The sequence below is a fragment of the Cnephaeus nilssonii genome, assembly GCF_951640355.1.
Source record: "Cnephaeus nilssonii genome assembly, chromosome: 6".
NCBI classification, from domain to species: Eukaryota; Metazoa; Chordata; class Mammalia; order Chiroptera; family Vespertilionidae; genus Cnephaeus; species Cnephaeus nilssonii.
Window position 1 is genome coordinate 14,794,577 of NC_137077.1, and position 22,333 is coordinate 14,816,909.

A 22,333-nucleotide genomic window follows, 5' to 3' on the forward strand; every position below is an offset into this window, starting at 1 on the left:
TTTATTTTAAATTTTATTGCATCACATTATACAAGCATTAAACATGGCTTCATGTTGATTGATGACTATTTAAATGTGAAAATTCATCATTCATGTCAGTACCTTTTGGCTATTTACAAGGAAGGACTTTTTATGTACTTTATATATCTCTGTACTTGTATGTACATATGTAAGAATACATGACTATACATATGTACACACAGAAATACATCTATGGCCATACCCATAGCTATAGATATGTCATATATAATCATCTCTTCAGAAAGATCTGAAATAAAAAAAAGAAAAGAAAGAAAAAATTGTAAACAGGGTCTTGTTTGTGTTGCTTGGGTGACATGGAATTAGGACCGTACGATGACATTCTAGGAATGTGTGTCCAGGTGTCCGAATACCATTGGTAGCCCAGTGTCTGTAAAATTCCGATGGGACAGAATGCAAAAAAGGTAGCAAACAGGCTGAAAAACAGGCCCAAGTATACAAGTTCCCCTTGGTTTTAAAAACTTGAGAATGTGACTGCCCATGATGTGCATGCTTGCTTGGTCGAGAATGGTCTACGGGTAGATAGCAATTGTGTGCCGGACTGCACGGTGCTTTCGCAGGCAGTCCTTTAAGGGTGCCGACTCCCCCGGCTGCTGCCGATGTCGGCGACATGCACTGCGCTTGCATTTTAGTCATTCACTTGAGTGTGCTTTTGCACAGCCAGGAGAAGTAAACAGAAATCAGGTCTTTAGCCTGGGAATGAACTATGACCTGGAAAGAGAAGAGAAAGCGTTAAAACCCTATGTACGCACGCTGGCTTGAGGACACAATGTGCAACGGTTTGTACACACTGTGAGTCAAAGGCCTTCAAAGCATTTGTAACCCCGAACTGAGTCAGGCATGGTCTGAACATTATTGTGTCTGCTTTACAGAGGGACAGACAGAGTCAGTCTGAAGCAAGGTGACATCCTGCCAACTGTTGGGGGAGTAGAGACAGACAGACAAATACTATCCTTTTAAGCAAAACTCAGAAATGGCCTGGTTAGGGAGAAAGCAGCCCATAATGATGAAGCCAAATTGGTTACTGGCCCAGCAGCCCAGTAGGCCCTGAGGATAGAAAACGCCACTGCTGGGCCCTGTCTCTGGCCCCTGGAACTCCCGGGAGGAATTCTCTTCACTAATGTCTGCCTCCCACCTCAACTAATGCTGTCTGAGGCTGACCAGAGCCAGAGAAGAGGTGATCAGAATGGAGGTGTGTCAGGGGATCAGGGGTTTGGGGGAAATTATAGAATCCCTGAAGGGTAAAGCAGAGTAGGCTCTTAAAGTATTGTTCAGTCCAACTTCTTTACTTTGCAAACATGGAGATCGGAATCCACTTCAAAGCCCAGGCCATACAGATAGAGAAGGGAAAAGCCAGGCCTAGAATCTGGAGGAATACAACACAATGCTTAGCAACAATACAAATCCCGTATAGTATTCTTTAGCGTTTTATTGTTTTGTAAATGTCTCACTACAGAGACTATTTGAGATGCATACTAAGTTCTGCCAAATAAGCAGGCCCAGAAAAATTAACTCTTTTTCCCAAAATCACATGACCAATGGCAGATCTGGGAAATGGCCAAATTACTCAGCAAAACATTTCTTGTCTTTAGGGAAGCCAAGGTCTACTTTGGACTTGAAGGCAGGTCCAGTGTTAAACATCTATACACCCTTGTTATCCCTGGGGGCCCAGGGCCTAGGTGATGTCCTCCAAGTCCACCCCCATGTCCAACTTATAATAACCTCCTGGACTCTTATCCCACATCTGGCTGGATACAACTTCACTAATTTAACAACAAACATCTCAATCTGTATGAAAAGTGAAAAACATATTTTCCCCCTGGATATCTCATTTTGGGAAATACTTTCAAAGTTAGTCTTCAAACAACTGGAGAGAGAGAAAGGGGAAAAGAAATACTATAACCCTAACTGGTTTAGCTAGTGGACAGAGCATTGGCCTGCAGACTGAAGGGTCTCGGGTTTGATTCTGGTCCAGGGCACATACCTAGGTTGAGGGTTCGATCCTAGGGGAGCATGCAGAAGGCAGACAATCAATGATTCTCTCTCATCATTGATCTCTCTCTCTCCCTCTCCCTCCCTCTCTCCCTCCCCCTCCCTGCCTCCCTCTCCCTCTTTCTTTCTCTCTGAAATCAATAAAAATATATTTAAAGAAAAACTTTTAAAAAAAGAAATGCTACATTATATTCACAGAGCATCAAAACTGAGAGCTCGTCTAGTCATTCCATCATGAGGAAACTGAGGCTCAGAGAAGTTAAGTGACTTATCCAAGGGCACAGAGCTAGTAATTGACTTGCCAAGGTTTCAGAAGAACTTTTTGATAAGATATATGGGAACTTTATGGATCTTTCTTACAGTGTTTTTAGACTTCATCCAACCTTTACTAATTCAATGTGCATTTAAATGGTGCCATGTGCTAACTAGTTGGAAGAATAAATTACCACCCATAGAGTCTTTCCTAAAGGTGCTTACAACTGTGCTGGGGAAGCCTGATAACTATTTGAAAGAATAATAAATTAGCAATACAAATCAATACATGCCAATACATGTGATACTGATGCAATAATCAGAGGTGTTTATAAGGAGAGAGTTTCAATGGGGTGATGAGTCTGGGGAAAACTTTTTAGAGGGTATGGTGTGACATGGATCACTTTGGGAGGAAGCAATAAATGGGTGATGGAGAGGTCCTCGTGGATGAGATGAAAATTGGACTTTAACCAGAAAGAAGGGGCATGTTGCCCTGGGGATCTTAAAGAGAACAGCCAGGCTGGAATAGAAGGGAGAAGAAGGCTGATTTCAGGGAACTCCTAGGCCAACTCATGAACACTTTGACTGCCAGGCTGGAGTGTGGCATGGAGGCAGAGGAGTTGCAGGCGTTGTATGTAAAAGGCATATCAAGTTGTAATTGCAATCAAAGTAGGAAACAAGCTGGTTTGGGAAGCTAAGGAGTTCTTTTGATCCCTCTCAGTAGAAGACTAGCAAGCTTCGATTCAGGGAGTTTAAAGCTCCTCCTCCCAACAAAGGAGACCTTTCAGACCATGAGCACATCTCTCACCTACCTCGTCACGGCCACTCGTTGTGGTGCGCTTTGCCATTTTTCTTCCTCTCCTTTCGTTCCTTCTGGAGACGCTCCAGTTCTGCTTCATACATCATCTCCTGAATCAAGTACTTCTCTCTTCTCATTCGATCCCTTAGATCTTTTGGGAGGTCTGGGATCAGATATGAAATGAGGTGCTTTATACAAAACACGAGGTGCTAAAAACACAGAGGAGAATGCCAGAGAGTCAGGTCTGCTGTCCGTCCTTAGCTGGGAAGAGCTCTGGGAGTTGGTTCAGGAACGGTCACTCCAGGCACACGGAGCCTCTGGAGTGTCTGGAACGTGGGATGAGGCCAGGGGAGGTGTGTGTGAAGAAAAAGGATCTCAGATAGGTGAGGACTGAGCTTGGTCTGATGGCACCACATTAAGGAATGAGGAGAGGAACCAGGAAAGGAGGTGGAGAAGGAATGGTTGGAGAATGCAAAAGAAAGCCAGGAGGATGTATCCTGGGGAATCCGAAAACCCAGGTTTGAATTTTAGCTCTGTAACTTTTACTGCGTCAGAGCTGTCTATCTACCTGAGGAAAGTCATTCTGAGCCTCAATTTTCTCATCTATAAAATGGGTATTGTTGTGAAAATTATATGTAAAAATGTTTATTTTTCTCATTTTAAAATCATTTTTATTTTTCAATTACAGTTGAAATGCAGTATTATATTAGTTTCAGGTGCATGACCCAGTAATTAGACATTACATAACTTAAAAAGTAATCATTCTGGTAAATCTCACACCCATCTGACAAAATACATAGTAATTAGAATATTATTGACTATATTCCCTGTGCTGTTCTTGGTATCCTCGTGACTATTCTGTAACAACCAATTTGTACTTCTTAATCCCTTCACCTTTTTCACCAACACCCCTCACGTCTGGCAACTGTCAAAATGTCCTCTGTATCTATGAGTCTGTTTCTGTTCTGCTTGTTCATTTTTTTTTTTTTAAGATTCAATTGTTGATAGATGTGTACTTATTGCCATTTTATTGTTCATATTTTTAATCTTCCTCCTTCTCCTCCTCCTCCTTTTTCTAAAAGACCCTTTAACATTTTATGTAATACTGGCTTGGTGGTGATGAACTCCTTTAGCTGTTTCTCGTCTAGGAAACTCTTTATATGCCCCTCGATTCTAAATGATAGCTTTGCTGGAAAGAGTAATCTTCGTTGTAGGTCCTTGCCTTTCATCATTTTGAATGATTATTTTTTGCCATTTGAGAAATCAGCTGAAAGTCTTATGAGAAAACCCTTGTAGGTAACTAACTGCTTTTCACTTGTTGATTTTAAGATTCTCTGTCTTTTGCATTTTAATTGTGATGTTTCTTAGAGTGGGCCTCTTTGGGTTCATCTTGTTTGGGACTTTGCCCTTCCTGGTCTTGTATGTATATTACCTTTACAGTTTTCTGTCATTTTTTCAAATAGGTTTTCAATTTCTTGCTCTCTTCTCTCTTCTCCTTCTGGCACCCCATGATGCAAATGTTGGTATGCTTGAAGTTGTCCCAGAGGCTCCTTACACTATCCTCATTTTTATTATTATTTTTTCTTTTTGCTGTTTTGATACCACTAAGAATTCTTAATTTTATTTAAAACTTGGTGAATTTGATCCTTCCAATTAAGAGGATTGTTTTGTATTTCTAGTATATTAAAATAGCTTAATTGCAATATATTGAAAATAAATGGAAAGTTCTAGTTGATAAACCAAATAATTTCTTAATGCAACCCATTTTTATTTTGTCTGAAAAGTTTTAAGACAGTGATGGATTAGAAATTTATTTAAAGAGAGACTGAGTCATTGATAAACTAATTCCCAGGGAAGAGCAGCTTAATATTGTTTTTTCTTGGTTCCCTTAAATTAAGGGGATAACAACAGTGGTAGAATAGTTTCAAAGAGGTATAAGAAGCTTTTAGTCCAAGTCAAAAGGCAGCCTTTGCTTGTGTTAATTTGGCTTTAATATATGTGACAGGAGATGAAATTTCTATTTATGAGTATAGTTATAGAAATATAAACTATTTTTAGCAGCAATTTTCTGGAAGACTAAAAGAAAATAGGTAATAGGTAATTTTTATTAACACATGATACATGCAATTACTAGGCAGATTATGCTTTCTGAGTATAATTATACTTTTTAAGTCTATTTTGAGTCTTAGGTAATGAATACTTATTTGTGTATTTGGGCATAAGTAATGCTATGATGCTATACAACCAGAGGCTACCACTTGTCATACCCATTCAATGTTTTCCAAACTATGGTTCTTGAACATCTGCATCAGGCTCACCTCGACGGGCTTGTGAAAAGCAAATTGCAGACATGATGTATCAGTATTTCTATGATTGGGGATGGAAAAAGAGCAATTTTCCTAAAGTTTAAAAACATGGCCCTAGAACAGTGGTCGGCAAACTGCGGTTCGTGAGCCACATGCAGCTCTTTGGTCCCTTGAGTGTGGCTCTTCCACAAAATACCACGGCCTGGGCGAGTCTCTTTTGAAGAAGTGGAGTTAGAAGAAGTTTAAGTTTAAAAAATTTGGCTCTCAAAAGAAATTTCAATCGTTGTACTGTTGATATTTGGCTCTGTTGACTAATGAGTTTGCCGACCACTGCCCTAGAATATTAAATTTAGGACCAATAATTCCTGACTTATCCATTAACAATCTACAATAGACTTTGAAATATTTCTTGGAAAATTCCAGGACTTTGATTAAGGAGAAGAAAAAAAAAGATAAAGAGGTCATATAACATTATTCTACTGCTCCTGGACATGCATAATCACTTGAAAGTTCTCAGACCTTATAGTTATTAATTACTTCTAGTTACATCATTATGTCAAAGGACACAAAGGAACAGTTGAGAAAACTTACCTCAAACACAATGATGAAAGCCAGTCGAGCTGCTAGGACATGCCAGAACTGCAGTGTGTAGCCGTAGGGCACCAGTGAATGAGGAGGGTCCCGGTAGTCCCGGTATCTATAAACATACAGAAGAATGTCACATTCCAAACTAGGATTTTCCTGACTCCCAGATCTCTTTCATTCCCACTATGGAGCCCTCATTCGTGGGAGAAAAATTTCAAAAATTAATTATTCTTTACATTTTCTTTTTAACATTAGAAAACACATACTCATGGCTATGGTGATTTGGCAACATTTTAGATAATTTCTAGGTAAGGATCCAGTTGTTGAAAATATGCATCTATATGTTCAACGTAGGTGTAGTATATGTCCATTGTTGGATCCATCACGGGCTCTGCTAACCTGTGCCCAGAGGAACACAATTATTTTTAAGGGAATTAAAACTCAGTGGTGCTGTCCTGGCCAGTGTGGCTCTATTGGTTGGAGTGTTGTTCCATACATGGAATGGCGGCTGGTTCGATTCCTGGTGAGGGCATATACGTAGGTTGTGGGTTTGATCCCCGGTTGAAGCATGTTTAGGAGGCAACTGATGTATCTCTCTCACCTCCCTCTCCCTCTCCCTCTCCCTTTCCCTTTCCCTTTCCCTCTCCCTCTTCCCCTCCCTCCCCCCCTCTCTCTTCTCTCTCTCTCCCCCCTCTCATAAATTAACAAAAATTTTTTAACAACTCAGTGGTGCCAATGAGTTGGCTGTCATTTGATTCGCTGCCTGCAGCTGTCTTCAGAATTGTGCATAGGAAAGTATCCTGGAACCAATTTGGGATTTGCCTGTCTAATATAATCTCGAGTAATTCATGAAGCTTCTCTAGAGATGTTTTCCCTATTAACGAAATTAGGATCTCCATCTCACCCTGCTCTAACATTTTGGACTCCCACTCTTCAATGAGTTTTCTGATTGTTGCAAGTGGAGCTCTCAGTTTGTGCTCCAGCCCACCCTGGTCCCACTGGTCCCGCTGGCCCCACTGGCCCCGCTGGCCTTGTCCATGAGGCAGAGGTCTGAGGGAGAGCCATGCTCATTTGTGCCCCATGTCTCTGTTTTTGATGCAGTGCTATTTCTTTGCATAATGACGGGCTACATGGTCCCTGGCACTTGTACAAAGAAAACACTTCCCTGTCCTGCTGTAGAAACAGCCAGAAGCCAAGCTTCAAAGCTAATTAAATCAGTGTTACTCCTCTAATCTTTCAGTCTAGTACCTTCAAAGACATTAAGTATCACAGTGGCATTAATGTTTGGAGGAATTTTTTTTCAAATGAGTCAGTTATTTTCAGAAAGAAACACTTTCAATTTCTTGGCTTCAATTTACACGCGGGAAAGATGGAATGTCCCCTTTTGATTTAAGTTAGTGCATTCTCTAAGGCTGCTTTTATTTCTCAAGAAATGGATGATCAGCTTGCAAACATTATTTTTCTAGCACAGGGTATAGTTCATTTATTCCTAATTTTAAGCTATGAAAATAAAAGTGTATGTACATTAGAAAGAATGATAAGTGAACCTCATGTAGTCCCCACCCAAGTTAAGACCTAGAACGTGGTCAGTGGCTTAGAAATGCCTTACTGGCAATCCCAGAAACCCCAGGAGGTAACTGTGGTAATTTTCGAACTTTATAGTGATACTACTCATGTAAGTGTCCCTAAAGAAAACAGTGCTTGCTTTTGTCTGCTTTGAACTCTATATAGACAGAATCATATTGTGCTATGTGTGATTACATCTTTATTATGAAATTTATTTTTGAGTTCTCAATTCTATTCCATTTTCTGTTGATCTGTTCCCTCTGACACCAACAGACTAATTAACTATAATTTTATACTAAGTCTAACATAAGGTAAATCTCCACCTCATTAATATTCTTCAAAAGTGTCTTGACTAGTCTTCATCCTTTGCATTTCTGTAGAATATTATTTGAGCCCTCAGGTGTACAGATTTGGCTTAAACATAATTCTTAAATGTTTATAACTAACCTAATTGGTCTATTCATGCTCTTTTTTTCTGTAAGTTTTACATTTACTTAATACTTTAATAATATAATGAACTCTCATAAATCCACTATTCAACTGAAGAATTAAAACATGACCAGGGACTTACATCGACCTCTGTGCTCTTCCATCTTTTTCCCTTAATCCCCTTATCCTGAATTTCATTTTTATAATTAAGATATACACTGCATGGCCAGGTTATTATGACCACCTGATGTTTGTAGGCAAATTAGCTGTACACTGCATCGTATGGGATATGGAAGCCGAAGGCCTGTTTGAACACCTTTGCTGTCTGCAATTACCAAGATTAAAACGTCTCCAATTCGCACAGGAACACAAGGATTGGACAGTCGAGCATTGGAAAAAAAGTCATGTGGTCCGATGAATCACGTTTCCAGTTGCATCATGCAGATGGCAGAGTGAGAATTTCACGGAAACAGCATGAAAGCATGCACCCCACATGCATGAGTACAACCCTTCAAGCTGGTTGGGGCAGTGTTATGGTTTGGGGCATGTTTTCCTGGAATGATTTGGGCCCTTTAATTCATGTGGAACAATGAATAGCACAACATACCTAAGTATTGTTGCTGATCAAGTTCATCCTATCATGTTGATGGCGTATCCCAATGGAGATGGCTTCTTCCAACAAGACAATGCGCCATGCCACGGTTGTATTGTGCAGGAGTGGTTTCAAGAACATGAGGGAGACTTTACCTTGCTTAGGTGGCCCCCACAATCACCAGATCTCAATCCAATTGAGCATTTGTGGGACGAAGTTAAAAGAGCCATCAGGCAGCTGGTTCCACAACCATCAAATCTCACAGAACTGGACAGAGCTATTTATCAGGCATGGTGTCAGATTCCTCACATCACCTTTCAACATCTCGTGGAGTCAATGCCAAGAAGAATCGCCGCAGTATTGAAGGCAAAAGGTGGCCCAACGAAGTACTGATGGGGTGGTCATAATAATCTGGCCACTCAGTGTATGTTATGTATACATATGTATATTCATTTGTCTGAATATTTTACTGTGTAGTTTTATTTTTGAACTTTCTAAAAAGGATATTATACTCTATTTAGTTTCTGAGACTTTTTTTTCCTTCAGTATCATGCTACTAAATCCATGCTGTTGCCTGGAGCTCATTTATTTCCACCACTATAAAATAGACCCTAGTATGAATATATTGTTTTTGTTTTATGTAGTGTATGTTTGGATTTATACTCACAAGCATGGTCATTTTTCTCTTTTCTCTCAACTTTCTTAACCATGGAAGGTCTTAAAAAACAAAGCTCAAGTGTATTCAGTTCAGCAAATGCCCCTTGGGTAAAAGTCAGTTGCAATGTCTGCTACCACTCTGAGTTCTGCCTTTATTTATTAGTTAAGATAATTCCACCCCCCGCCCTCCCCCTCGATCAGAACGGTTAAGATCTATGTCCTTAGTAACTTTCAAGTATGCAGTACAGTATTATTAACTACAGTTATTATGATGTGCATTACATCCCCAGGACTTACGTATTTTGAAAATCTTTACACATTTTGCCTATCCTCCTCCCCAACCCAGCAACCACCAATCTGTTCTCTGAACCTATGAGTTTGGATTTTTTAAATTTGTTTGTATGTTTGTATCTAAATTCCACATACAAGTGAGATCATACAATTTTTTTCTCTGTCTTATTTCACTTAGCACAATGCCCTCAAGGTATTCCATGCTGTTGCAAATAGCAGGATTTCCTTCTATTTTATGGCTGAGTAATATTTCACTATCCTATATAATAAAGAGGTAATATGCAAAATGACTATCATGCCCTTGCACACGAGATGGCTGCCCCCATATGGTCACAAGATGGTCACAGGGGAGGGCAGTTGTAGGCGATCAGGCCAGCAGGGAAGGGCAGTTAGGGGTGACCAGGCCAGCAGAGGAGGGCAGCTGGTGGCGACTGGGCTGGCAGGGGAGCAGTTAGGCATCGATCAGGCTGGCAGATGAGTGGTTAGGGGGCGATCAGGCTGGCAGGCAGAAGTGGTTAGGGGAGATCAGGCAGGCAGGCAGGCAAGCGGTTAGGAGCCAGCAGTCCCAGATTCTGAGAAGGATATCTGACTGCCGGTTTAGGCCCAATCCCTGTGGACATCCCCTGAGGGGTCCCAGATTGGAGAGGGTGCAGGATGGGCTGAGGGACACCCCTCCCCCCAGTGCACAAATTTTATGCACTGGGCCTCTAGTACGTACACACACACACACACACACTAGAGGCCCGATGCACAAAATTCATGCAAGGGACTCAGCCCTTGCAGCCCCGGCTTCATTTGGAAGGTCATCCAGTCTAATTAGCATAATATGCTTTTATTATTATAGATATATATTTGTGATATACATCACATTTTCTTTATCCATTCATCCATCGTGGGCACGTAGGTTGTTTCTGTGTTTTTGGATATCATAAATAATGCTGCAATAAACGTGGGATGAAGATATCTTTTTGTTTTTCTTTGGAGAAATATGCAAAAGTAGAATTGTTGGATAATATGGTATTTCTATTTTTAATTTTTTGAGGAATGTACATGCTATTTCCATAGTGGCTGCACCAATTTACATTCCCAATAACGGTGCACAAGGATCCCCTTTGCTCCACATCTTCACCAACACTTGTTATTTCTCATCTTTTTTAATAATAGCTATTCTAATAGGTGTGAGGTGATTTTCATTTGCATTCTTTTATGCTTAGTGATGTTGAGCATCTCTTCATGCACTTGTTGGACATCTATATGTCTTCTACGGAAAAATTTCTATTTAGATGATCTGCCCACTTTTAAAATTGGATTATTTTTTTGCTATTGAGTTGTATGAGTCCTTTCTTTACTTGGGATATTAAACCCTTATTAGACATATGATTTACAAATAGTTTTTTTCCCATTTTATAGGTAGCCTTTTCATTTTGTTGATGGTTTCCTTTGCTGTGCAGAAGCTTTTTAGTTTGATTTAGTCCCACTTGTTTCTTCTTCTTTTTGTTGTCTTTGCTTTTGGTGTCAGATTCAAGAAATCATCATTAAGACCAATGTCAACTAGCTTACCACCTATGTTTACTTGTAGGAGTGTTATGGTTTTAGGTCTTATATTTAAATCTTTATTTCATTTTGAGTTAATTTTTGTGTATTGGTCCAATTTCTTTCTTTTTTTTTTCTTTCATGTGGCTGTCCTATTTCCCAGAACCATTTATTGAAGAGACTGTCCTTTACCATTGTATATTCTTGGCTCCTTTGTCATAAATAAATTGATATTTTTTTCCATTGATTTTTTTAGAGAAAGTGGAAGGTAGGGAAGGAGAGAGAGAAACATCAATGTGAGAGAGACACATTGATTGGTTGCCCTACCCCAACTCCTGCACTTGCCCTGACTTGGGCCTGGGATGAACCTGCAACCCAGGTATGTGGCCTTGACTGGGAATCAAACCCGTGAACCTTGGTCCTAGGGCCGATGTTCTGAGCAACACTGGCCAGGGATTGCTGGGTATTCTTGATTGTGGGTTTTTTGTTTGAGCACTTTTAATATATCATGTCACTCCTGGTCAGCAAAGAGTTCCCTTGTATGTAACAAACTGTTTTTCTCTTTCAATTTTTAATATTCTACCCTTGTCTTTAACTTTTGACATTTTAATTATAATATCTTGGTATGGGCCACTTTGGGTTCTTCTTATTTGGAACTCTATGGGCTTTCTGGATCTGGATGTCAGATTTTTTTTTGGGGGGGGGGGGGACAGGGCGCGTTTCTCTCTCTTTATCGATCAAGGTATTATATATGTGTTCTTATCCCCCCATTCCCGCCCCCCGGTGTCTGTGTCCATTGGTTAGGTTTATATGCATGCATACAAGTCCTTTGGTTTATCTCTTCCCCTTACCCCCACCCTCCCCTACCTTCCCTCTGAGATTTGACAGTTTGATCAATGCTTCTCTGTCTCTGTTTTTGTTCATCAGTTTATGTTGTTCATTATATTCCATAAATGAGTAAGATCATTTGATATTTATCTTTCTCTGACTGGCTTATTTTGCTTAGCATAATGCTCTCCAGTTCCATCCATGCTGTTTTGAATGGTAAGAGTTCTTTTTTAACGCAGCGTAGTATTCCATTGTGTAGATGTACCACCATTTTTAATCCATTCATCTGCTGATGGGCACTTAGGCTGTTTCCAAATCTTAGCTATTGTAAATTATGCTGCTCTGAACATAGGGGTGCATATATCCTTTCTGATTGGTGTTTCTGATTTCTTGGGATATATTCCTAGAAGTGGGATTACTGGGTCAAATGGAGTTCCATTTTTAGTTTTTTGGGGAAACTCATATTGTTCTCCACAGTGGCTGCACCAGTCTGCATTCCTACCAGCAGTACACGAGGGTTCTCTTTTTTCTGCATCCTTGCCAGCACTTGTCATTTGTAGATTTGTTGATGATAGCCATTCTGACAGGTATGAGATGGTACTGCATTGTCATTTTGATTTGCATCTCTCAGATTATTAGTGACTTTGAGCATGTTTTCATATGTCTCTTGGCCTTCCTTATGTCCTCTTTCAAAAAGTATCTATTTATGTCCATTACCCATTTTTTGATTGGGTTGTTTATCATATAGACCAATGGAATAGAATAGAGCACCCAGAAATTGACCCAAACCACTATGCTCAATTAATATTTGACAAAGGAGACAAGAACATACAATGGAGTCAAGACAGTCTCTTCAATAAATGGTGTTTGGAAAATTGGACAGATACATGCAAAAAAATGAAACTAGACCACCAACTTACACCATACACAAAAATAAACTCAAAATTGACAAAGGACTTAAACATAAGACGGGAAACCATAAAAATATTAGAGGAATCCACAGGCAGCAAAATCTCAGAAATATGCCAAAGCAATATCTTCACCGATACAGCTCCTAGAGCAATGGAAACTAAAGAGAAAATAAACAAATGGGACTACATCAAAATAAAAAGCTTTTTTACAGCAAAAGAAACCATTAACAAAACAACAAGAAAGCCCACTGCATGGGAGAACATATTTTGCCAATGTTATCACCGATAAGGGTTTAATTGGTAACATTTACAGGGAACTCATACAACTTAACAAAAGGAAGATGAATGTCAGATTTTAAAATTCTCCAGGGGATTTTAATGAATATTAAGATTGTGAACCACTGTTTTAAACCAACTTAGTCAGAAAGGGGTGTCCATGCAAAATCTCCCTGTTGGGCAGAGCGACCTCATCTTAAGCTGAGTGCCACGCTCACCTGCAGTACTTGAGAGGAGTCCCCGAGAACTCACTGCCATCAGATTCAGGCTCAGATCGGTTCTCAAAATCAGCGATTCGAAACACAGACAAGCTGGCATTCACGTAGCCAACCATGCACCTAAAACAGAAAGCAAATTCTATGTTAGCACTCCTGTTACCTCTGATCCAATTCATTAAAGGCTCTACTTCCTAGAGTTTCCTGCAGATGTTAGTGCCTTTAGCTGGCCCTGCACTGTCATAACCATTCAAGTTAGGATACACTGAAAAAAACCTGGGTATGTTGAATCAAGGACAGTCATGACTTTTGTTCTAGTTCTTTTTTGTGCAGAATCATCAAACAGAACATCACCACCCCAATCAATGCATCAAAGAAATAAGTGAAAGACAACATTGCATGATCAGTATAAATTATAGGTAAGCCACTGCTTCTTTCATTGATGACATACACACACAGACGATGAACACATATAAACACATTACTTTAGTAGCAAATATGTATGTTCTCTCATAATGCCCTGAACATAATTGATGTAAATATGGTCCCGCCCTCTTCAACTCGCATCCTATGCTATAGTCATGTTAGACTATATTCCCTGCATGTATCATATGCTTTCATGCCTCTGCTCAGCTTCTTTTCTTTTGGGATTCCCTACTCATTTCTTTAAAAGTGAAAGTAGTGCTCATCCTTGTGCCAACTGAAATGCCACATCTGTTGGGAAAATGCCCTAATCACCCCTGTCAGAGACTCATTCCCTTCTCCCTAGGATGCTGCTACACTTACTTCCCAATTGCCATACAGCTTGTACTAGAGTTGGCTCCAGGCATGTATGTCTTCTCCTTTGAACTATAGGATTGGTTTTATTTTTAAGCAGAACAGATGTCCTGGATATCTTTGTATTCTTGGAGCCAGGATAACCTCGTGAAGTGTAGGGATCCAGTGATATTGATTTAATTGATTTGATTGGAGGCACACTAAAGCACCAGAGATTCTATCAAGGACTTGAAAATGGACCAGGAATAAAACTAGTATAAGGTTCTTGAGAACATGGCTTTCGTTCTGTACCGGGGTTCAGTATATCATAACAATAAATACTTAGGCTTTGCAGTCAAACCATAGTCTTACTGATTTTTAGACCTGTAATCTCAGAAAATTATGTAACTTCTTTAAGTGCCAAAAGTCCCCACCTCATAGAGTCATTGGGGGGATTAAATGAAATGATATATACAAAATAAGTGATATAGTGCTTAGGTTATAGCAAGATCTTAATCAATGTGAGTGGCTATTATTAATCCATTTTATTTATTTTTTTGTACCTAGCAAGACATAATTAGGAATTACTGATTAAATGGATAAATCATGGTCTTCGAGTTCTCTTTATTAACATTACCTGGTGTGATTATTCCAAGTTGCTGACCACCAAACCAAAATGCTGACATGAACATGGTTCTGAGAGCACATAGGTTCTGTGTTGTCTCACTCAAGAAAAATCACTAGTTTATTGTGGCCTTAAAAAGAATGAACCAAGCAGGACCCATTTGTCAAGTCACTCATGGGTGAAACAGTCAGTGTGTGTGTAACATGCCTTAATCCAATGGCAGCAGGCCTCCCCTGCTACTCCTTGGAGGGGTGATTTGGATTTATGTCTCCCTCATCTATGAGTTGCCTAGAACATGACATGAAAACAAATGAGTGCCTTAATGATCATTAGCTGTCACAGAGAGGGAACTCGTTTTTGTGAAATACAGAAAATAGTAGAGTCTTCTCAGGAGCTGAGCAGTGGGAAAAGAAAGGGAAAACAACAACAAAAGGCCCAACATTAAAATGGAATATTCACAACCCCTTCTTCCTCACAAAGCAGCTATGAGCTTTATTGAGATTAAAGCTGCTGTTCAATGGATACTCTGTTCAAAAGCTCAATTGAGGAAATCTAAATTCAAATGAAATACCTGTCGCATGGACTGAATACCCTACCCTCAAACTAAAGAGGATCCACCTTTAAACTATGTGTCAAGCATATTCATGTCATAAATCCAAGTTGAAAATATGCCTTTAGTGGGTGTGTACTCCTTCTAGATGCAAAGCATTACGCATGGACCTAATATATACATATAGCTATCCGCTATGTGAGTCTTCTTCCCACATCATTTCCGCAATCATGGAGGTAGAGGGACTGCTAATACTGTCTAGGAATTTCTCTCACTAGGATAGAAACTTAACTTGCCAACATCAAATAGTTGCGACAATCATCAATTCTAGAAAATGAGATTTCCATAATTTGCTGTATAAAGTTCAGCCAGATGGCATCAGTCTGTCAACTCTGGCCTGCTATTGCAGCAGTAGATTTCACGACCATCACTCAGTTTGCCAGCAGATCTACATACCCTCACTGTGACACATCACCACCTCCAAGGGAGACAGAGGAAAGGTGATGGCACAAGGATAATCAGGGAGAAGTGAGAAGTGTGGAGAAAAATGTATCAAAGGAAGGATTTCCAATGAACATAAAATAATGAAGTCAAGTTTCTTACGGGAGGGGTCTCTGAAGGTATTTCTATGGAAGGAGATTCAGGAAAGGATGAACTAGGCATCATTATAATCAGTTTCAAGGGAAAGAACTGACCCAGAAGTTGACTTTTGAATTTGTAGATTCCCGATAAAACTCACTGTTAGAGTGTCTTTGAATTTTGCTAAATTTGCCATTTAGGTTTTAGCCACTGTGACTCAAAATAGCATGGGTATAGGGTTAAAAGGTGAAAAAGCGAGGGAAAATAAGGTTGGGTTTATGCATTTAAAGTCAAACATACTTTGTAGATAATTTACTTATAGCTACATTAATTTATATAATAAATGAGGCTAATGAGGTGAGAAAAGAAGAAAATTAATTTCTGACTTGTTGCAATAAAAATGTCAGACATGAAAAGAAAACAGTTTTGTACAATAAGCTTTATCTTTTAAAAAACAACTTTGTACTTGGTTATGGTCTTTCTCTCTTCAATTGATTTGCCGTTTGTATAAATATATTATTTAGTATTCATTAAGTGAAATATTTGTGGTTCATTCTGTGAAAATTTGAGCATTTTGTTCTTGATCAATTTTTGAACGCCTTATAATATCACTATTTCTACAGGAAAATCAGTTTTAATTTATATCACTAAATTAGGTTTATACCTCACAATAATTCTTAGAACTGCATGTTTCTGTTCACCAGGATAGGGAATGTTCCAAAACTCTAAGCCATGTCTATCTAATAACAAAATAATTAGTTTATTAATTCAGTGGGTGGTGGTAGAGAATCATACTGGTTATTTATGATGTCTGCATAAGTTTGGAAGTCTATCTTTTTTTATATAAATATTGCTATCCCAGCTTTTTTTTTCACTTCTGTTTTTAGGAAATACCCTTTTCTATCTCTTTATACTTTCAGTCTGTGTCTTTCAGTCTGAAGTGGGTCTCTTGTAGGCAGCATATGTACAGGTCTCATTTTTTAATGCATTCAGCCATCCTCTGTCTTTTGATTGGAGCATTTTAGTCCATTTAAAGTAATTATTGATAGGTATGTAGTTATTGCAGTTTTGTTTTCTGATTGTTTTTCTAGTCCTATGTTCCTTTACTCTCTTGCTTTCTTTTCCTGTATGTTAATGACTTTCTATAGTGCTGTGTTTTGATTCCTTTCTCTATTTCTTGTATACCTCTTATAGATTTCTTGTTTGTGGTTACCCTGTGTCTCATATATGCCAAGCTATATTTATAGCAGTTTTAGGTTGATGGGTACTTACGTTCAGACATATCCCCTTCACTCTTACGTTTCAGTCATTATTTTTACTTTTTTTGTGAGTGTTTCCCTTAATGTACTGTTGTAATTACACATTACCTTTCTAATTTTGCCTCTTAACCTTTATACTAGCTTTATAGTTGATCTTCTACTTTTACTGCCCTGTGCCAGTGAGAATTTTTTCTTTCCTATATTTTATCATTCATATTTTAAATATTATATTCTTAAAGAAGTCCCTTGAACATTTCTTTAGCGGTGATGAACTCCTTTAGCTTTTTCATGTTGGTGATACTTTATTACCTTCTTGTCTGAGAGAGACTATCTCTCTTTCAATTCTAAATGATAGCCATCCTGAATAGAGTAATCATAGTTGTGGGTCTTTGCTTTTCATCATTTTGAATATTTCATGCCACTGCCACCTGCAAAGTTTCTGTTGAGAAACCAGCTCATTGTGTGGTTCAGGATAGACAGTACTACATGAGTCTAGGCTTAGTATCTTCGTGTGGGCTCCAACAGTTACACTGCCTTATGATTCTGGATTCACTTTTCTCTCTTTTTAGACAAAACGACTTTACAGCTTTTTTAAAAAATAAATTCATTGGGATGACATTGGTTAATAGGTTTCAAGTGTACATTTCTATGATACATGATCTGTATATTGCATTGTGTTTCCACCACCCAAAGTAAAATCATCTTCCATCACAATACATTTGGCCCCCTTTATCCTTTCCTACAAAATTGGTACAGACACTATGGAAAGCAGTATGGTAGTTCCTTAAAAAGTTAAGAGTTACCCTATGATCCCTCATCTGGGCATCTACCTGAAAAACTAAAAAAAATATTTACTCGCGAAGATATATGCACCCCTCTGTTCATTGCAGCATTATTCACGGTGGCCAACACATGGAGACAACCAGAGTGTCCTTTGATAGAGGACTGGATAAGGGCAATGTGGTACACATATACTATGGAATATTACTCAGCCATAAGAACAGATGAAATACTGCCATGTGCGACAACATGGGTGGACTTTGAGACTATTATGCTAAGTGGACTCACTCCTCTTAGTGTCTCCTCTTCAAAGTAAGGGTAATAATGTGTGACTCACTATCAGGTTTGTTTTCAGAGTCAAATGCAAAACATATTGAAAGTAAGCTTTTTTAGGCTAAGTCAAGAAGAGAATGTTAACAATTACACCTCGAAAGAAATGTGTGGGTACTACAACATAAGTCTTTAAATCTTTCTTAAAATGGGATGGTATGCTCATTTAAGGTTGCTAGATAATTAGTATTTAATGGCCACAGGTTAATGTAGTAAAGAACTTTATAAAAGCCTCTTCAAATAGCTGGACTGTGAGCTTTATTGTGTTTGATCATCTATGCCTTAGAGTACTTATGTAGGATTAATGAAATTGGACCTAGGCCAGGTGTATATTAATTCAGTTGTCTTGAGTCAGTGGCACTTGACTCCTTGGGGCTACTTGAACTACAATGGCTGTAGAAAATGAATTAATTTGGCTCAGACTAGAAAACCAGAAGGCAGGGATGCTGGTATGAGTAGGCAACAAAAAATCATCCCACGTGGGATGATTTGGGGGCATTGAAAAATACCCTATGATTCCAGCACATACCCCACTCTGACCAACAGACATGTAAATCCCACAATTTGAATTAGATTATTTTGACATTAGCCAAACAGACATACTTTCCATGAATATATGTTAAGACTTCTTGTCTTTTTTTCAAGGGTTTACCAATGAAAGTCAGGGGACATGTTATAATTTTGCCAAGGCTTTCTTTAACTAGAAATATGGAGCCCTGGCTTTGGGAACCATTGAGATGATGCCACAGAACTCAGCTCCCAGGGAGTCGAGTTCACTCACTTTGCTTGCGGTTATATAGATACTAGTCAGGTCAATAGACAGGAAGTGATCATTCAGTTACTTATTTCACAAATATTTATTGATTACCTCATGGGTACTCAGCACAGGGTTACATATTTCCCATGTAGAATTTGCAGAGTCTACATATAAATATACAAGGGGAACCAGATCATAACTATTCTTTTACAAACTCAGAGAAGTGCCATTTCTCTACACTACATCATGTACCACTGTTCTGCTACACACATTACAATGCCACACCCATTACAATGCCACACCACACATTTCTGAATTTATAGTGGTTAGGCCATGAGGAAAATGGTTAATTGTTGCTCTCACATTGGATTCCATTTAAAACTTGTCTTACTTGCATGACCCCCATTCCTACAATAGATCAGGATGCGTTCACTTTGACTGAAAGTGTTATATCATAATTCCACCTCCCCCACCACAGGCCTTCTTGTCCCAGGTTTGTGATCCAATTACTCCAATGCAGAGGTTTCTGTCTGAGTGTCTAACACCACACAATGGCTAGGCAATGGAGATTCATGATGGTTTTACAGCAAACTTACTTTTGCCCAGCTTCTCCTTGGCCTGCACAAGGTCCATACTTATAAGCGTACACCAAGCGAGGAATAAAGTCAGATGTTATCGCTATGACAAACGCATTTGTAATAACAGAGAGAATTCCAATGCCTTCAAGAATTCCATACCAAATTCCTATTCAAAGAGAAGTGTTGTGTTAATTCCAGACACACAGCAGAGGTACTAAGTATGAAATTAACTGAGGTAACTAATATTCCATCATTCTTTCCAAGGGTCCTTTCATCTTCCCCAATACACTTGCAAATAGGAGTAAGAATTTGTACTTGGCAGTGAAGGAGTTTCTGTGAAAGCGCCAATACTCATGACTTAAAAACTCAATCAGGATCAGACATAAGTAGAGAATTCTGGTCAATGATAAGGCACCCAAGCCCCCTCTGATAAGGCTGGCACAGGCAATGTCACGCTGCCACCAGCTCCTTAGGGGTATAGACAGGGTTCCTCTGGTTCACCAGCAGGTCCAGTTCCTGACACACTGAGCCAGGATAGGTGCTCACTGAATGTGTGTTTATTTCATATGGAGGTTAAAAGACCACTGTGAGCCAAACACACCCACACTCAATCTTCTTCCCCACACACTGGCTGAGCACCTGCCTACCCTGTACTCAGCACTGGATGCAGAAATGAATAAAAGTCAGTCTCTGGTCACAGGCAGCTCTCAAGAGGCTGCACCTGATTCAACTCAGCATCTCTAGTCAAAGACCACAGGTCACCTCTGTCTTTAGGAAAACTGGATCATGCCTCATGTGACTCAAACTTTTAAGAAAGAGCAAATCAAAGTTAAGCTGATGGGAGATCTACTTTGAAAAGAAAATAAGGGATAATCAAAAATTTGGATTCCAGTCTTAAGATAGAAATAACTAAATTGAGAATCTATTTTTAAGTACAACTTTTCTAGCACTGGAAATGATAAATCTCCAAATAGGCAGCTTTACTTCTTATCTGATATTATTTAAAGGTAACACCAACTATTCTTTTGCAAGAGTTAGTTGAATCACCTTACATGGAAGCCATAAGTAAAAAAATCTAAAGTTGATAGTTGTTTTTATTTTATCTACCAGATGGTTAATATCTTTTAAAACACATACCCAAATCCAACTTACCTATGTCTTTGGCCCTTGAAGCTAAAGGTCGCCTCCATTGTGTGACAAATTTGTAAGCATCAAGTCGAATTTCAATTACGTTATTCAGTAAGGCCAGAAGTGGTGCTAGGGGAAAAGCTGCCACGAAGATAGTTGTGAATCCAAACTGAAGAACTAGAGGAAAAAAGAAACAAGTGTATTGGTTTCCCATGACTATTTTCAAAAGAATAATAATATGAATTTCTCTTTGCTTTAACCCATATCCCCCCCTCCCGTGCCTCCTCCCCCAGTACCAAAGCACAGGGAACAGAAAGATGGGCAGGTATTGAAAAAGAGGCAGTCCTGGGCCTAGGAGCAATGATCATACCTAAGGTCCAAGATCTGGTTTTCTAAATACCATCTATAATAATAAAAGTGTAATATGCAAATGGACCGAACAGCGGAACGACCGTCTGGATGACTTTCCAGACGACCTTCCAGAAAAAGCCGGGGCTGCGAAGGCCTACTCTTGCACGAATTTCATGCGTCGGGCCTCTAGTTGTCTAATAAAAGGACAAGACATCCTTGGAGAAATGTTTGATTCCAGAGCTATGGTAGAGAAAATACAAGATGAGCCTGGAATATCTTGTGATGTCAGAAAGCTAGGAAGTGCTTTAGTAATGCTCACAAGTACATTTCATGATATGGGAGAGTTGAGAGATTGGTTGGTGGGTACTTCGGGGGATCTGTGGGGGACAGAGGAGAAAGTTGGGGAGTATCTCGGAGTAGAAATGAAAAAAAAATACGACTAAAGGAAAAATGGGAGTGGTTATCAAAACAAACTGTGCCTCTTCCATAATTTGGCTTCAGGTACACACTCTAGGAATACTATACAGCGATGAAAATGAAGTACTACTACCTGTAACAACATGGAAGAATCTAATCAACATCATCTAGAATGAAAAAAGGCATTTACAAGAGTATGTATTGTACAATTCCATGCATGTGGAGATAAAAAAAGGCGAAATTAATATATGGTGATAGAAGTCAGAAAAGTGGTTAGGGAGGGTGTTACGACTGCGAGAGGAGACAAAAGAGCCTCTGCGACAGTGGCAATAATCTACTTCTTGATCTAGCTCACAAGACGGAAAATATTCCTTGTAAAGAGACAGACAGTAAATATTTCCGGCTTTTCAGGCTATACAGTCCCCGTCGAAACTACTCAACTCCGCTGCTGTAATGCAGAGGCAACTACAGATAACATGCAAACAAAAAACAAACAGTGTTTCTGTGTACCAATGAAATGCTATTTACAAAAACAGACAATGGACTGGATATGGCTTACGAACAGTATTTTGCCAACCCTTCTCCTACATAGACTGGTTACATTGGTGTGAAAATTCATTGGTTTGTACACACGGTTTATATATGTCTCTCAGTATATATTGTATATCAATGAATACATTTTTTAAAAATATAACAAAGCAGAAAGTCATTAAGAAATTACAAAGCAATAAGAATGAAAGTAAGAAGTGAGAGTTCACTGAGACTTGCTTCTTGCTGCCAAGACACCACAGTATTTGGGAGCACTCCAGTTCTAGCCACACAAAAGCTTCTTTGCAAGCACTCAATACACCAACATTATTTGTCATTTCCTTCTTTATGGGAGAAGAGTCCATTAAGAGACCTCAAAGCATTTCTTTTAATGAATTCTCTTTATTAAGTTTTATTATGAATG

At 39.1% G+C, this 22,333-nt stretch overlaps 1 protein-coding gene across 1 annotated transcript in view; it reads right to left on the minus strand.

Moving 5' to 3' along the window:
• Positions 1-631: 631 nt before the first annotated feature.
• The window catches only part of ANO4 (anoctamin 4), a 166,306-nt gene continuing 144,604 nt past the window's right edge, over positions 632-22,333 (minus strand). The window contains exons 22-27 of the mRNA XM_079773483.1: positions 20,638-20,790; positions 19,504-19,651; positions 13,275-13,394; positions 5,980-6,085; positions 3,096-3,291; positions 632-750 (exon numbers count right to left, since the gene is read on the minus strand). Coding sequence (XP_079629609.1) covers positions 3,100-3,291; positions 5,980-6,085; positions 13,275-13,394; positions 19,504-19,651; positions 20,638-20,790 — 719 coding nt within the window. The 3' untranslated portion in view covers positions 632-750; positions 3,096-3,099. The remainder of the gene's footprint in view (positions 751-3,095; positions 3,292-5,979; positions 6,086-13,274; positions 13,395-19,503; positions 19,652-20,637; positions 20,791-22,333) is intronic.